Source organism: Marmota flaviventris, chromosome 1 (genome assembly GCF_047511675.1).
Source record: "Marmota flaviventris isolate mMarFla1 chromosome 1, mMarFla1.hap1, whole genome shotgun sequence".
Classification (NCBI taxonomy): domain Eukaryota; kingdom Metazoa; phylum Chordata; class Mammalia; order Rodentia; family Sciuridae; genus Marmota; species Marmota flaviventris.
Genome location: NC_092498.1, coordinates 43,764,275 through 43,782,973, shown reverse-complemented (window position 1 = coordinate 43,782,973; position 18,699 = coordinate 43,764,275). Strand labels below are relative to the sequence as shown.

Here is an 18,699-nt window from a genome sequence, read left to right as displayed (position 1 = left end):
AGTAATTTGAGAAAGTGGCTCAGAAAGCATTGCTAAAGGGTTCTTTCACTCAGCCCTTCTTGAGGGCCTACTTATTGTCCATACAGGCTCTTTACAGCAAGGTTTGTGAATGCCTAGAGAAAATGCAAATCCACACACTTTCATCCTCCCCATGTGCTCAGACACAAAGAGTGAGAAGACCTTGGAAATATCACAGATATCAAGAGAATAAAAAAAGAATGGAAAGAGGTCAGGGCAATATGATATTTTTCTCCTGGAAGTAATCTTGATTAAAAACAAATACAAGAACAAGAACACCTAGTTTTCAAAACCATTGTTGGTAGCTAAAGCAATTACAGAGTTTCAGACTAGTTAGAGACTTATTTTCCAAGGAAAATTTTAATCAGAGAAATTATTTTATAAGTGCATAGCTGCAAAGCTTAAACATCACTGACATCCAGTACTGAAGATCTCTAATTTTATGCCATATCAGGAGAAAACTTGGGTATGCAAATCCTCTTTATCAACCTGTTAGGATTAAAAATAAAAAGCACAATACCACTCCAGCAAAAAAGATTTGTGATTCCCACTCTACTATTTCCCTGTTCACTGAATATAAATGCTTCCAGACTGAATTATAATCTAGAATGCAGAGGCTAAATCCAATATAAATTACATTGCCCAGTAGCAGACACACTTGTATAGGATGAGGAAAAGTTCTGCTCTGCTCCCACCCCAACTGAGACAGTTGGACTTCTACTAGTATCCCCTAGCCAAATATGTATCAGATAAAGGAAAACAGACTAATTCTGTTCTGTAGTTTGAGAGTCAGAACTGCCCCAGGCAGCTTGTTAAGGCCCATTCCCAGACCTTTTGGAGCAGTATTAGAGAACCTGGGGTCCCCAAACTCTTCTCAGTTTCTTTTCAGTTCAAGGATGTGAAGCCCCATCTGTCCTAAGAGCTCCACCAATTTCTCTCCCTCTTTCACTTTGTGTTCAGGATTCCCTGAACCCAGGATCCAGAATTCTTCTATCTTCAGCACAGACTACATCATCTGGTTAGGGTCCTTCTTTCCTCAAGAGCAGTAGCTGTTATTCATGCACATCCACATCTTATAGATCAGTTTCTGCCCAGGTGTCTGTGTTGGAGAATTCATGGTGAGGAATAAGAACTGGGAAGGTGTTGCTTAAGATATCCCAGGTCCATACAAGGATATATGGGAGGGTGTGGAGAAAATGGTGAGCTGAGAAAGTGTTAGCTACTCTTTAGTCAAGGCAAGCTAGCTGTTTAGTAGATGAAGTATAGTTCCTCAGACTAGTGTAAACACCAAGATATTGTGCTTGTATACAATACTTATGTTGTCAGAATTAGCTATTCCAGGTATTAAGAAAATGATCAAAAATTACATGGTTAAAAATACTAGAGAATTAATATAACAGAGACCTTTGAAAATGTAGAAAAGTCAGGAAAACTTTGGTCTGGTCCCAGAATATCATGGGTGCCACGTTCAGTGATTTTGTAAGTCATTTTTCTTCTCTGGGTTTCATCTAAATAATGAAGGAATAAATTTGACTTTAAAAAAATTTTTAATTCTAAAATTCTGCCTGAAAACCATGTGTCAGATTAACTTTATCTTAGATTGTCATCCAGCCTGGTCAAAATTTAATCACTAGAGAATGATTATTTAAGAAAGCTAATATATTAGCAGCTCTTGTAAGTCAGAACCATTTGGAATTCAGTTTGGAGGAGCAGTCTGTAAAGTACACAAAGTAAACAAAGACTTAAGCTGAGAGGGATATAACTCAGTTCTGTTGTACATTACTATTCATCAGCAACTGTGATCCAGTATTCCCCACAGAACCAACAGTTGGTGCCTAAAAACACATGTTTTTCATAAGCACACAAGTACCAAAGCTGTCCACCTCATACAATTTTAGTAACACAATCTGGCCAGCATCAATACAAGGATATGACAGATTAATTTTTCTTCTTCAGTATGCAAGAAAACAGGTCCTTTGGATTGACTATATTTGGAGAAATCAGTTACCCTTTGTGAATACCTATCAAGGTCCTCTGAAAAAGCCAAATTACTCTACAATATTCAGCCTGAAATAATAGTCAAGACAAACAGGACTGTTTAAGTATCCCGACTTCAAAATGACAGGCTTCAAAAACTGAACTTAGATCTCCTGATCTGTGCCTCCAAACACCCCCTTCTCCCCACACATTTTAGAGCAAGAAATGGGAATGGTATCAGTTTCTCCATATTCATAATTTCAAGCAGCCAGATAGGCCGGCAACATTTCAGGTTACCCTTCTGACCCAGAAGAGGGTATTGTATGTCAGATACTTTAAAGAAAAAGGGAAAAAATCACTCAAAACATCTGGTATTTCAAACATAGTCTGAGTTGATCTGGAGATAATTTGGATCTGGAAGATATTATGCAGTATTCAGGGTGAGGTCATCTGATTCATGCTGTTTTCATAACCAAATTTCCCTCTGGAGCAAAGAATCATATGTGGTTACTAAATAAGCAAGTGTTACCAAGATTCTTTAATCACCTTGGAATGAAGCTGACCAAGGTAGACTATGTGAAATAAACATATTCTCTTTCTCTGGGATTGTGTGTGTCAATATGCATGTATATTTATCTACCTATCATGTACACATGCATATATATAATATACATATATATTCATATTACATTCAGATCTTGCCCAAATAGATTAATCTCCTGGACAAAGGAACTACGTTTTTAAATCCTCTTAGCACATGGCTCTTAGAAACCTAGTGCTATTGGTAAAGTTTCTCATTCCCTAATCAATATCTTTTGATTAACCTGTGACTTAAAATTTTAAACTGTTTGAAAATTATAGTTCATTACCTACTGCCCAGTCAGTACTATTAAGATTTCATTAAAATAAAGAGGGGGGGAGTTTTAAATTACTTAAATTAAAAGGAGAAACATCCTTCAACTTTTGTAGTTTCCTAACTTTCCAAGGTTAAAAATATAAAAAATAGTTTATTGTGATTAAGAACTATGATTAATCATTTCTAATAAAGCTTGCCCACCCTCCCTTCCCTCCCTACTCCCTCTCTCTTCCTCTCTACTTAAAAATAAAAAACTTCCTGTTTCTCACTAGAGTCTGAAAATAATGAAGAAAATGTTGCTGCCACTCACCTGGTCATCCAAGTGGGGGCCTGAAAGCCATAGCTGTGTGTAGGCATGCTTATTATGCTCTAAATTCCACTCCAGTGTTCATGTTCAAACTCTCACATGTCAACCACACTCCTGATAGATCCCTTTGTGTGATATCGTGTTGCTATTTCCAAAAAATTTAATAAAGCCTGAAGGTAATCATAACACTCCCCTTTTCAGATGCTTCTAATGAGTTCAATGAATTCTAATTTTCTCAGCATGGCAGAGAAGGTCCTTTAAAACCTGGCACTAGCCTCCCTCCACAAGCCTTTACATTCCTCATACCTCACCCTAGCTGCTCTCAGCTTCTAGGGGTACTTTTCCCTTTTGCAAGGTCTCAGCTCCCCTTTTCCATCTGCCCAAATTCTACTCTCTATTTGGTTTACTGGACTGATTCGAATGTCAGTCACTCTTCAACTCTCCCCTGCAAAATTCTTCTGATTCCCACAGATCTTGGTACAAATCCTATGATCTGGTCCTTCTTTACTGCACTGATCCTTGGCACATCAATTTACTATCAACGGTTTGCTTTTTATTTCTATTTCAATTCCTGATGCCAGCCATAGTGCTTGAAAATAAAGTTTTCTCTCTTCATTTTAATTATCATGGCCTTTACCTCAGGGAACTCCCATTGCTTTTCACAACAAGGACTCCGGAAGGGGTGAGCTGACATTTTCTGAGAACTCATATTGCCACCAGACATGGTTCTGAGTGTCTTACATGAATCATCTCATTTTATCCTCATAAAATCTTAAGATAGTCCAAGATAATACTATCGTCTATATTTTCATTCAGATGAAGGAACCAAAGGAGAGTTCTGCCTGTTCTTAACCATTAGTGCCTAGAGATAGGTCATAAAATGGAAAGACCCTACACTAAACAAATATGATTTAGTGAATCATTTTTTAAAAATAGGAAGAAGTAGAATTTTTAACTTAAGACCAAAGGATTACAGAATAATCAATTAACAGTCTTTAGTTGTCAATACTACTTATCCAGAAGTAAAAAAAAAAAAAAAAAGAATAAAATCTCCACTGCGGACCTTAGAATTCATTTCCCTCCCTTTAGCTTTTCTGTGCGAGAAGAAAAAGCCGAAAGCTCTATATTAATCTCTATCATGAATCCATCATGAGCCAAATGCACTGAAACATTTTTGTTCACACACAATAATAAATAACCATAGACACTTCTGTTAGGAAAGAAAAGGAAATCAGTTATCTTTGAGCCTAAATATTTTATAATAAATTCTATTCTGAAAGTACTGGGTCAATCTTCCTGAAACTTTAATGAATTAAAGTAAAATGAAGCCCACCCAATATGCCTCTATGTTTCTTAAGGCTGTAGGAGAATATGGTGAAAGAGGGACTGCCACCAAGGTAATCTATGTGGGCCAGAGATATAATCACGTGGTAGCAGATCACCTAAGACAACTATATGAGCTTGATAAATGTAGAGTTTTGGTGGTAGAGGTGGTGGCAAAAATATCTCAACCACCATTTATTAAAATGCTACTACCCTGTAGGCTATAATACATATATCATCTCAATTAATCCATAATAACTTATGGGAAAGGGATTATCATCACCATTTCACAAATGAGGAAACTAAGACTAGGGACACTAAAAGAACCTCACCTAATTGTTCAGGTAGCAAGTGGTTGAGATTTGGATCTTGGCATATTTTACTCTAAATCCTGGGCTCTTAAACATAAAACCACATTTATTTTTTATTTCTTCAAAATGGGACTTTAAACATATGTAATAATCTTAAGAGTAATATTCCTAATCTGTAACTTCTGTGAAACAATGAATTTTGATCTGAAAAGACTGTCAATGATCCACTAGCCAGAAGTTCCTCTTTCCCAGACGAAACTGAGGCTGATTAGAAGGCACCTGAATGTCTGCATACCATCTGGCCCCAGTGATTAATTCACACATGAAGATCCTCAAAAGAGGAGTGTGTGATTCAAGACAATTCTACAGTTCCTGATGAAAAACAGGTTTCTTAAAATGTTATAATGAGAGAAAAGAATTTTTTAATAATAAGAAATAAATATGAAGGAAATAAATTATATCTGTTGGAAGGTCTTTATTCAAAACATGTACTTACTGTTACTACCAGAAATTCTCTGCTATGTTATATGGAATATATATATGTGTGTGTGTGTATATATATATATATATATATATATATGTATATGTATGTAAGTCAAACAATTTTAATGAGGTAAAAATGAAATATCAAAATATCATTTTTTCATTTTTTCCAAATCACTGAATTTTTAGATATAGAAACTTCTGTGTGGGTTACAAACTACCCCAAAACTTTGGGGTTGAAAACAAAAACATTTATATCTCATAGTTTCAGTGGATAAGGAATTTAGGTATAGTTTAACTAGATGGGCTGTCTCCTGTTTCCTCCAAGTCTGCAACCGTGGCCAGCACTGACTGCAGTCATCTTTAGGCTTATCCAAGGGAAGACCCATTTTCTCACATGGGCCCTCCCACATGGCTGCCTCACAATATAGTAGCTGGTTTTCCCAGGAAGAGTGATCTTCACTGAGAACATGAAAGATAGAACCTGTAGTTATTAATTTTGGAAGTGACACCATCACTTAACACATTTCATTTTTGGCAGCAACTGACCAGGCCCAGTCCATACTCAAGAGAAGGGGAAGACACAAGAGTTTAAATATTAATAAATGGGAACCATCTTTAAAGTCTGCCTCCTTCATTCTCTTCCTGTTTTGGTTTTAAATATAAAAATTCCTGTTATGGTGAGGCAGAATTGTTATAAATGGAAAAGAGCATAAAGGGTGCTTATCTACCACCTTGCCTTTATTTTTCTGTTTAATATTGAAATGTCTTTTCACTCAAGTGGGCATACAATATGAGAAATTTGCTTCTTCCTTGTGAATGATCTCCTTCCCCTCAATTTGTTGTCTGTTCACCAAGGAACAAGAAAGTCTTCTAAAAGTTAGGGCAGAAGACAATTTTTAGCCCCTAAATCTCATTTTATATCTCAACATATATACATTTATACACACCCGTGTGTGCACATACATATACACACAATCACAAACCAGATTATGAAACACGAAAAAATACCAGGGTTGATTAGCAAAAGAAATTTCTAGAAAAAAATTTATGAGAAAATTTCCAATTTAATAATATGTCATGGTTCTCCTTAAAAAATATTGATTAAAACTTATTACATAACCCATCTGGAGATGAAATTAAGAAAAAAATACAGTACTTTTTTTTTTTTTTTGGTAGACAGCATGCCTTTATTTTATTTGTTTGCTTTTATGTGGTGCTGAGGATCGAACCCAGTGCCTCACAAGTGCAAGGCAAGCACTCTGTCACTTAACTATAGCCCCAGCCCCATGAGAAAGAGGAGGCAAGAAGACTTGTGTGTGTGTGTGTGTGTGTGTGTGCGCGTGTGGTGCTGGGGATTAGAACCCAGGGTCTTGTGCATGCAAGACAAGCACTCTACCAACCAAGCTACATCCCTAGCCCAGTACTTCTTTATGATAAGGATGTTGCCTGTTTCAAATTACATAGTGTTTAAAATCAGCAGTTCTTACCTTCCCAGTACCTTTAACTTACTCAAAACTTAATGTATTCTTACAATATTAATAAGGGCAACATAATTTTGACTTTTGGCTTTTTTTTTTTTTAAGGCTTCCACTGTTAAGTAAGCAAATGATAGAGAAAAAAAATGTCTTCTGTCTGCTTTGTTTATGCTGTTTCTCACAACATTTTTCAAACTGACTACTATAAAATTAACTTTTATGCTGCTGAATAAATATCCTCCAAAAGAATACCCCTCCTATGAACTCTACTTAGAAAAAGCCTCCTCCTGAATCTGTTACTGAAAAAGACAAGGCAAGCTGTAAAGATGTCACAATTAACAGGCTACGGTTGCTACTGAAATGACTTCTTAATTAGGATTGGTTCCACTGAAGGACTCAGCAATAACATGTGCTTATACACATGCCCTCAAAGCCTCCTACGTATTAGCTATAAAAGAGATTTTAAAAACCTGATTCGAATCTGTAGAAGTTCCTTAAAAGAATTTGGATCACAGCACTCCTAATTTGGTCTTGTGTCATTACATCCACAGCTGGCTCTCAACAGTGGGTACACAGACAGAGGTACATTAAGGGGACTTTATTAAGATGCAGTACTTCCAAAACTGAATACTGCCATAATTCTTGTTGCAATTAAGAACTACAGTATACTTTCTTCAGTAGTAACCCATTTGAACACACTGGTGAGATCTTGGGGAGGGAGACTGACTGTACAAGGTAATCTGTTGCCACTTATTCCCTATCTCATTAGAGCACAAGCAGAAAAGAAGAGATTACAGATGTGTTTTCACCATTTGTGAAATGAAATGAAATGAAATAGTGAAAAGCCTTGTGGTATTGGATGAAAGCTCTTAGAACAGGGGACAGGAAAATCCAAGGGAACCTGGAAAGCTAGGCTCAATGAAGAGAAGACACAGAAAATGGGGAAAAGGGTACAAAAAGACAATCTGCTCATTTTCTACTTTTGCCCAGGATTGACATGCAGGGGCATTTGGAACAAAAATAAAGTTTTACAACACAGATGGGGGTCTTGGAGACCAGGAAAGGAGGGAACAGATGCAGAACTCTACTGCAAGATACTTGTACTTGCTTATTTATTTACTGCTAGCCTTTCTACTCCATCCCTCACTCTGGAAAATTGCAACTATGTTGACAGCGCTGTATTGTGGAAACATGACAGCCCTAACTACCTTTTGATTGATACATCTTCTGATTTTTTTTTTTTTTTTTTTTTTTTTTTTGATGGATTACAGAAGTGATTTGGTGCTGGCTGGGGGTTGTAGCTTAGTGGTAAACTGCTCAATTAGCATGTACCAGGCCCTAGGTTCACCACAGGAAACAAAACAAAACAGATAAGTGCTTTGACTCATCACAAGTTTTGTCCTATATTTACAGACTATAGTACAAGGACTTCTCCACTAAAGAAGGTATGCAAACATCATTTAGATTTGCTAGTGATTCAGGGAAATTGGACAACTTTCAAAACATGCATATACCATTCACCTACAACTAGGATAAAATCTCAGTTGCAATTTTATTGTTGATGGAACCAGAAAAGAAACAAAAATTGGATTTATCTAGATAAGAAAGATATTCACAAGCTACCAATGATGTCACAGAAGCTAAAGTATCTTGAGTCTTGATCCTTTCACATGCAAACAGAGTAATTCAGAGTGAGGAAAGTCTTCCCTAAGATTCCTTCTGGGGAGGTTTGCTGAGAAAACTTACACTTCAGCAATAGAAGGGTATCAGTTATGGTTTCCTGCTTAGCAAATCAACTCCATTGCTCTGGGCCTGAGGTGAAGCAGAAGATCATGGAAAAAAGGTGTGACCAAAAAAAAAAAGCTGCCCTCATGGAAGCTGGGGAGCGGAAAGAGAAAGAGGAATTAGGGACAAGATATAGTCTAAGGCCACACCCCTAGTAACGAATTTCCTCTAGTCATGCCCCACCTACCTATGGTTACAATCCAGTAATCCATTTAAATTAATAATCTACCAAATGAATTAATCCACTGATGAGGTTACAGCTCTCATAATCTAATAATTTCACTACATATTTCTGTGTTGCCTAACATACAAGCTTTTGAGGAGACATTAAAGATTCAAAATGTAACACCACCCTTAAACAAAGTGGCTTAAAACAATAACCACTTATTCTGTAGTTTCTGATGATGCTATTTTGCTTATACTTTTACAGTTTGATTCGGTCAGCTGGGTTCAGCTGGATGGTTCCTCTGGACAGTGTTGAGCTGACTGCATCAGCAATCATTCTTCAGGACAGCTAGATAGGGGAGCCTCTGCTGAGATGTTTCATCTTTTTTCCATGTGGTCTCTCATCCTCCAAGGCTGGCCCTAGCTGGTTCACAAGGTAAAAACAGGGTTCCAAGGATGTAGGTAGAAGCAAGCAAGGTCTCCAGAGGTCCAAGCTTGAAACTCATACTTCCCACTACATTCTGTTGGCTCAGGTATGTCACAAGGCAGTTCTGATTAAAAGGATAGGATAACAGACATGTACTACAAAAAACTATAGTATTTTTGTAATTTGCAGTAGAAACTCTGAGGAAGATTCTGATCAGGAAAACATACCAATTCCCTATACTGGATCACTAACAGTGTTCAATTAGTGCTTCACCCAAGAACCTGATACAGCTTTGAATCCTTTCTATGGCAACTTACACATGGTACATACACATTCAGGAAATGCCTTATAATTTTTAATTTCATCATAAAAGTTAAAATCAAGTAATCTGCAAATTAGTAAAAGAAAAATAATTAAATCGAATAATACATTCCAAAGTTACTGAACTTGAACTTTAAATGAATATTTCTTTGCATTCAATTAATATCTCTGCCATAGACTCATGGTTGCTAGCATAGATTTCTTTTCTGGACTTAGATATGTGACTACTGTGACAAAAAAAAAAAAAAAAAAGAGGCTTAAAAGTTAGGCATGCTCTTTACTGCTCCAGGTTTTTGCTTTAGGTACTCACTGATCTGAGAAGGTTGAACATCGTGGCAACAAGGTGATGTCAACCCTCAGGTCTAAGCCAAACCTAGACAACAGCAGCTTCAGCAGGAAGTTTCCTCTGCTTATCAGCATATGGACACAATGTATTAAAAAGAATTAAAGTTAAGGTGAGTAGATCCTCAGCAGTGGGCTAAGTACTAGCACAGTGATATATTTCTTCAATTCAAACCTATGCTTTGGGAAAAGTATAAGTTACTAAATTACTACAGCTCTACTGGCCTTTTTTTTTTTTTTTTTTTTTTTAAGAATCAAATGGAAAATGCCAATGTAAAGCAAGGGTTTACTGACTTTTCACTCATGTACTTTTAGTTCATGCTATGTATTCTTCCTGTGCCATACCTTCTTTACCTAATGAAATCTTATTTATTCATAGGAGTTGTTTCCTCAAGAAAATATTCCTAGTCTACCCAATTAAAGCCAATTAGTTATGCTTCTGAGACTTTATAATAGTTTTTTGTATTCAGTTGTTGCAGTGCTATTCAAAATGCAGCAGTTCTCAAACAGTGAGTTACCAGTCCATAATGAGACATGTAAAGAAACAGCAAACAATTAGGGGCTATTAAGCACTTTGATAAAGTAATATCATGTCTCTTGCCTTTAATGAATTGGCCCTATATGAGTCTTAGTAATTTATTTTTGTTGTGTTTTTAAAATATTAGGCCATGATGGTTTTTCTTAAAAAGTGATTCCTCATCAAAGAGAAAAGAAATACTGTATTATAGCACTTATTTCATCCTATCCAGCATTGTACTCAATTTACATACCTATCTTACCTATGTTTTTTCCCCTGCTTCCTACTTTTCTTCCCTTCTTTTTATGCCTACTGATGCCCACATGACAATGTTCTGAAGAATATAAGCTGACAGAAATGAAGTTTAGATTCGATAATCTTAAATTTAAACTGTACCTTAAATATTCTTTATGAAAAACAAAGAGTAACTTTTGTTGAGTTCCAGTATTTTTATGCAGACCAGATCCTATGAAGAAAAAAACCAGACCCTTTATCTTTGAGACTTATCCTAACAGGCTGTCATGAAGATGTGCTCAGAATAAAAACAAAAAAATCCACCTTAACATCTGGCATGTTCACTTTGCAATACAGCATATCACTTCCTTATCACACAAAGCAAGGAAAGTTCCTGTGGCTTTGACTTATCAATGAACTCCCTAACAAGGCATTAAAGCTAGATTCAGCCTTCTTTTTGGCTAGACCCAATGTTCAGATAAGGAGCTATGCAACAGATACCCTGAAATTCTTTTTATAGTTTTTCTAGGTAGTTAGCATGTCACTATAATAAATATAGAATGACTCATTCGGGGTTTGAAGATGAGTCAGCACTTCAGAGACTAAATACACTTATACAGTAGTAGCCTTGCTGTCATTTAGCATAGGAGACTGTAGCAATTCCCACTGGCTAGCTTCTCATAAAGCTTCCTGCCCTGGAACAGAGCAGTGTCCCATTCTGAGAAGACTAAGTAAGGACCAGAGAAAATAGCAATTCTAAACTATGGTCTTATTTTTTGAATATGACCAAATAAAAGTAGTGACACTTAAATATTTATGAAACTATTCTAAATTTGACAGTAGCTCTTTCATAGAAGAGTCAAAGATTGTAGCTGTAGATGAAAAGTATGATGTCTTAATTTAATTCTCTGATAATAGTGTTTGAGGCAAACTTTTTTTTTTATTTTTAATTTTTTATTGTGGGTTGTTCAAAACATTACAAATTTCTTGACATATCATATTCCACACTTTGATTCAAGTGGGTTATGAACTCCCACCTTCACCCCATACACAGATTGCAGAATCACATCAGTTACACATCCATTGATTTACATGATATTTACTCAAAGAACAGTGGTGAAGTTACAATTACCAAATTATTTTTAAATTCTTGAAAATATGAGGTTTTTGAAATCTGCTTTTAATTTATCTTTTTCTCTTCTTTCCTCTCCTTAAGAAAGTTTATTTTGTAAATCATAACTCATACAATTTTCCTGAATAGTTCACCATCTTGTAAGAAGCAAAATAATTTCCTGTATGTACTGCATATTAATGATCTGATAGACAGACCTTAAAATTACATTTTCAGTTACCATGGCAGTAGTTACCAAAAAAAACTTTGTTATGACTACAAACAGGAAATTCATGAATGATTCTTATAAGGCATTTGTAATCAAGAAGACTTAACTTGTGCACTTCATAGATAGCTGTAGTTCTACAGTTTTATCCATGTGCAATCTTTTTCACATTCTATACATTAAAATGGCTTTCTCATTTCTTTTCCATTGACCATTTGCTTTAGTGAACTTTTTTGTTGCTGTATTCATATAAGTTTTTAAGAGAAGAATCTTATTTGGTAAAGATAACTTTTAGAGATAAATGATCCTTTGCTCCTTTAGCTTTCTTTTTTCCCCTAAGTAAATGCCAAACGAAGTAATATATCACTCCTAGGCTTACTTGACCTACACTACTAGAGCAGTTTATATCTAGTTAAACTTAACACATTCAAATACCCTATAAATATTATGAACTGACATAATTAAGTACTAATCCATTGAAAAAATTCACTAAGATTTATGAGGAAAACACAATTCACTATGTTCTATAGGTTTCCTCAAGAAATTCACTGTCACATAACACATATATTAAACCACTCCATTTATACATATTTGTATTTATACACATGTATTTTTAGATGTCTGTGGTTTGTGTGATTTTTAAACCTTGTGGAACATTATACTTGGTAGAATACTGATAAAATTTTCCAAAAAGAATCACAGGATTTAGAGAAACCTTAGAAATTATCTGGTAACCTTACTGGTTTTTATAGGTATGAAAACTGAAATCCAAGTGGCCAACACCATAAAGTATAATAGACTCAGATCCAATAACTGTCATCCCAAGGCAATGTTAAAGATATACTACTGAAGCAAGTGAGAAGGCTGAGAAACTTACAATAGCTAGCTTTTCATACATCCAGATGTTTACATATTCTGGGTATTATCTTTCCTAATTTCTAGACACTGATTTGGTTTATAGAAACAAAACAAAAACATATTTAAATTAGTATGTGGCAAAGTTTTAGTCTTTTCAGAGAAATAATATAGGAAATAGCGTTATTTTCCAATTTATCATTTTATTTTCACTAAGAAAATCCTATTCAATAATCCTTGTTTGTACACTGATGCATCCATGATGTTAATTACACTGCTCATAATTTCCTTAGAGCCTCATGAAATAGCTGATCATTTTAGTGTTTTCCAATGCTTCTCAATAAATGCTTTTGTATGCAGATTGGAAAATCAAAATAAATAGTTCTCCCAACATTAAGACTAATTTAAAAAAAAAAACAAACAATTGGTGTATTCTTAACTCTCTGGTCTACCAATCGAATGACACTAAACATTTTGCAATGAGAAGGAGGTTTATCCTACTTATGCTATGTGTGAGGCTTTCTATCATCATGGACTTCAGAAAATAGAAAAGACTCTACAACCCACCCAGGGGTACCCTCTTCTGTTCCAGATGCCACTGCTTGACCTCTCAAAACAGTCAAACACAGACAAATACTACAGCTTAAGACCATATTAAATAACTGAAAGACAGCATAACCCTTGCTCCCAACATAAATTGTGGAGATGAAAGAATCCTAGAAGATTCAATTTAGAATATTATTGGAGCTTAAACAGTTTCTTTGCCTATAAAATTGCCCAGAAATTCTTTTTTACAATACTTTTACTCTTTTAGACTTAGTCTCTGTCATAAAGGGTCAATAGTAACTTACACTAAAGGGTATACATATGACATAAAGTATAGCTAAACATATAAAAACCAACAGAAAAGTAATTTTACTGGAATAGAAATCAGTTCGTCAAATATAATTCCTTTAAACAAGTGAAAATTTGAAATGTACCATACTTTATTTCTCTTTTTATAATAGTTATATTTAACATATTTAGTAAGCAAGATGGCAGATATATAAGACTCAGAGGCTAGGAACATGGATTCTCCAAACCATGTTTCCGGTTCATATTAAGATTCTCTACTTTCAAATTAAGCTAACCAAACCTCAGTTTCTTCATTCTGAAAAAGTGCCTAGGTTCTATTTCATATAGGATTGCTTTGAACAGCCAACAAAATAACTGTGTAAGCACTAGAAAATATAAATTCATCTCTCGAGAAGCTTGCAATCAGATAAAAGGTGAATTTCCAAGGTAAATAAACCTAAAGGTAGAGAATGATGAGCACCTTGGAGTTGCAGATAACATGCTTTGGGAATTTAAAGAAAAAGATTTGCCTCTAGGTGGAACATGAAGAAACATTTCCTAAAGGAAGGTGCATTCATGCGTTAAACCTTGAAGAATGGGTACAATTTCATATTGCGGATGGAGTATGGGCACTGCCAAGTAATGTCACAGGGTGACATGATGTTACACAGGTAAATAGCGAGTGCAGTTAGAAAATTCTATTCTACTCCACAGGATCATATAAGGGAACAAAATCATTAGAAACCCTAGTTTTATTCAAACTAATCATAGTAAGAGAAAGTGACTTCATATTTAATGATATAATGAATCACACCATGGGTTAGAAGAGAGAAAAGTCCAGCCAAGGACCATTGTACTTTCTTCTGCACTTTAGAGTCAGAGTACCCACTTCTATCTAACACAAAGCCCTGGGTATGCCCGGCTCTCACTCAGTTCCCAGACTTGACAATGACTCTTGCAGCAAAAGTAGCTTCAGGCAGAGAAATCCACTAGATCATCACGTTTGTGCCTTTCACTTCAATCAGAGGCTGCCTAATGGAAAAGACTCATTCTAATTTCTAATAGAAAGACTCTTCGTGGTTTAATACTTTTTCCAAATGTAATCACTTGAATCCACTATGCTTTTTTGGCTAATGACCAAAACTTTTAAAACATATTTCGATGTGGAAAGTAGGGATTTTTACTGACCTTTAATCTTTAAAATGCAGCATTTTTTAAAAGTAAAATTAAAGAAACAAAGAAAAGAGTCCTAAGAAATGTATGCAGGATCCTACGAAGTATCAAATGAAAGAGATTACAAAAGAGGAAAAAAATCAGTATGGTAAAATTTAAAGCCCTGTAGCAATTCCAGGCAGTATAAGGGAAATTACTGAAGTTCTCTTTCTCTCTGGTATGTTTTTAAAGAAAAAAGTGATTCTCATGGGAGAGTAACACAGAAAGGAAAGAGGAAAACAGCTGGCTGTGGGCCATAATTTACCATTCACCACAAAATGAGATACTGTTTCTGCTTTTCAAAAGCCATATTTTTTTTTTTTTTCTTTTTCTTTTTCCCAAGCAGACAGACTCTAGTTACACAGTCAATTAGATGAGAGATGAGAGATAGAAGGAAAAGATTAAGATGAGTAACTCAAAAGACAGGGCATGGACTTATAGTCAAATTCTGTTCTAAATATTACTAAAACAAAAACTCTGTATAACCAAACTAGCTCACATCCTAGCAACAGCTCACTTACTGCAAACAAAATATAGCAAACTCTAATCCAAAAAATTCCATTGAAGGTGGGGTTTAATGGTAATTAATCTAAATTGTTAAGAATGATGTGAACAAGTTCTCTTTGTATAAACTTAAAATCCTATAACGAATCATTCACCTAGGTCATTGTGTGATAAAGACACCATCTTTAATCTCTTTTACAGAAAAAAAATAAAATTTTTCATCTGCCTGGGGAAAATTCTTTATGAAATCAGCAATGTAATATAAGGGCTTTAGAAGGAAAAATGCCATACATCTTAAAACATAAGTTAAATTTAGTTTCATTTAAATGACTGTACTTTATTTCTAACCTGCCTTTCTTCAACGTATATTCAAATTATTATTTTTCTTGTATACCCAAGTCAAAAAGGAAGGAAACCTTGAAAACTAAATAGATACCCAAAAAAGGGTAAGTTAGTAAATCAATGATAATTGTACAATGTGTCTTTTTTGAGGCATGTTAGAAAACAGTTTCTAAAAAAATATAAGTTTATTTTTGAGTTTACGGTTAAGACTGTGAAATGTGTTCATGGGATTTCCAAACTGTTTTGTACTGGGAAACTTTCTGTCCGAGCCACTGAAAATTGAGTCTCTTAAAAGCACAGAGAGGCAGTCAAACTGAATACCTTCAGGGTCTTTCAGTTGTTTCCAATTTACTAGTTGAGGACTCTGTTCTAAGAATCACTAGCAATGAAAAGGTAGTGAAAGGGATATGTTAATGGCATGGAATTCTCTCTAAAGGCTATCTTTAAATCTGTAAAATCTCTCCTTCTTGGGGACAAGGTAGAGAGAAGGAAGATTACAGAGAAGGTTAAGATTCTTGGTTAAAAAGGTATTCTTTAAATTTAAACAGGGGATGAAGAAGGAAAATTACATCATATGCTAAATAATTATAAGTCACATTTTGAAACTTTATAAAACTATATAAAAATAGTATTTGGATTTTTCTTTTGAAAGAATAGATAATTTTTTTTTCCAGTTGTGGGGATCAAATCCAGTGCCTTGAACATGCTAGGCAAGCACTTTATCACTGATTTACATCCCAAGGCCCATATAATTCTTAACTCTGGACCTCTCCACTAAGAATTATTCTTTGTCTCAAAGAGTCTTTAAAACACTCCTGAGTGTTTTTTTTTTTTTTAATATACTATTTTAGGTTCACACCAAAGTTGAGCAGAAAGTATAAAATTCCCATATTCCCTCTTTCCCACACAAACACAGCCTCCCCCACTATCAATATCTTACATCAAAGTAGTATATTTATGAAACCCAATGGAACATACTTACACATCACTATCTACAAAGTACATAGTCTACATTAGGGTTTGTTCTTGGTAAATTATACATTTTGTGGATTTTGACAAACATCAAATGACACATATCCACAATTATAATATACGAAATTTATAGTGTCACTGCTGTAAAAATCCTGTGCTTCACCTATTCATCCTCAGGGTGTTGACTTTTACAAAGTAGTTTTTGAATCAATATTTATAAGCAAGGCAAGGCACCCCCAAATTTTAGACAAGAACTAAATTAAGTATTTACACACAAAAAATCAAAATGAGTGCAATGATCAACAGAAAACTAATGGTGCATTAAACACATGCTTTCAAGTGGAAAGCAGATTAGTCAAAAAACTGTTATTTAAAATAACTTTTTAAATATTAAATGGGAAGAGAATAGAAAGCAACTACAGTATTCTTAAAAAATTTTTTTCCTATTCTTGAATTCTGTTTTGAGTGCTGATTTTAGTCACAAGAGAACAAAAAACTGTTTTCTCATTGCAAGTTTTTATTGTTTAACAACTTCCTAAACTAATATCTTGCATTTGCATACAGTTTCAAAAATTAAGTTCTTACCAGAAAATATACTTAATGTTCTGGTCAGAAATTTGTCTTTTAGAAGACAAGCAAGAAAATTAAGTTTTTTGCCTCTTTTCCCTTTCTCACTCTGCACAACTTCCTTCCCTATTTGATAAGAGACAGCTAGCTTAAATTTACTGCAAAGTAAATATGAACAATTCCCTGGAAGGAGACCTTTCACACAGAATGTTACACTCGAATGTGACATCAGCATTCTTTTTGGAGTCAAAGTCTGGTCCCCACCCTTTCTCCCAGACTACCGGGGGCTCCCCATACCCTGGGAGTGGCTCAGGTAGGATTCTGAAGCCCAGAACCATCCAGCTAGAAACCTTCCCCAGAACTGAGCACTGGTGACAATCGCTCTTTGTGGCTAGCTGCAAACAGGGAAAAAAAGTTTTGAGAGATAACTTCGCCAAGAAGGAGGCAATGTGCTTTGGCAATCAAGTAATGAATGATAAGAGCAAAAAAAAAAAAAAAAAAAAAAAAATCATCACTTTACAAAATAATCAGCAGTGGCGGGTGCTAAGGAAGTGCATTAAATCAGCACTCGCTCACTTTAGGGCACCTCAGGCAGCCAAGTAGTAAAGGGAGGGGGTCAAGGCTGTCAAAGTAGCATCAACACTCCTAAACCACAAAGACTTGATGAAGTTGAATTTCCTGAGACAGGAAGAACAAGTGTCACGGTCTCGCCCGAACTCGCTCTAACCTCGTCTTTTCCTTTTGGGGGAGGCACAGGCGTAGCTGAAACATTTTCAGAAAAAGTTTCAGACACCTCCAACCGTTGGGCGTGGTGAGAGACAGGGGAGCAAGGTCCCGCGCCTGCCCGCGCTCGCGCTCGGACTCACTGTCGCTCCCAGGTTTCAGGAGTTAGCGAGGTTGCCAGGCACCTCTACCCAGAGGGCCCCGTACCTGGACCCGGCGTCCTGGGGACACCGTAGACAGGGAGGTGGCTCGCGCCAGGCGGCCCGCGCGCCCCACCGCTGGCGACGGCCAGGGGGCGGCGTCGCGGGGGGTTCCGGGACGCGGCACCGGCGGCGCAGGTGAGGCGACCGCTGTCGCCGCCGGCGACCTGTTACCTTCTTCATTTTGGTATCCAGGTCCATGTTGGTGTGTCAGACGGGTTCCTTCCTCCTGTCCGGGATCTCACGTCCAGGCTTGGCAGGCCTCCGCTCCTCTGCGGGCCCTGGGGGGGATCTGCCGGCACTACGGCGCCACTACCGCAGCCACCCACCCGGCGCCGTCGAACTTCCGCCGCCCAGTCCGCTGCAGTTGTCCTGCGGCGTTGACCGGGAACAAAGAGGCGCGGGCAGCCAATGGCAGCGGGGCAGCGCCGGGCCGCCGCCAATCACCGAGCGCCGCACGCACCTTCGCGGCCCGAGCGCAGTGCGGGCAAGGTGAGGGGCGGGGCCGCGTCCGGGGCGGCGTCCTGCGGGGGAGCTCAGTAACCCGCACTAGGCCTTGGCTTACGCGCCATGCAGGGTGGAGACCTTAATCCTGCCGGCCTGTGGCTG

At 36.7% G+C, this 18,699-nt stretch overlaps 1 protein-coding gene across 1 annotated transcript in view; it reads right to left on the bottom strand.

Annotated features, from left to right (window-relative positions):
* Nucleotides 1–18,457, bottom strand: part of Tes (testin LIM domain protein) — a 40,617-nt gene extending 22,160 nt beyond the window's left edge. Inside the window, exon 1 of the mRNA XM_027926307.3 lies at nucleotides 18,265–18,457. Within this exon, the coding sequence (XP_027782108.2) occupies nucleotides 18,265–18,291 (27 nt within the window). The 5' untranslated portion in view covers nucleotides 18,292–18,457. The remainder of the gene's footprint in view (nucleotides 1–18,264) is intronic.
* Nucleotides 18,458–18,699: the final 242 nt, after the last annotated feature.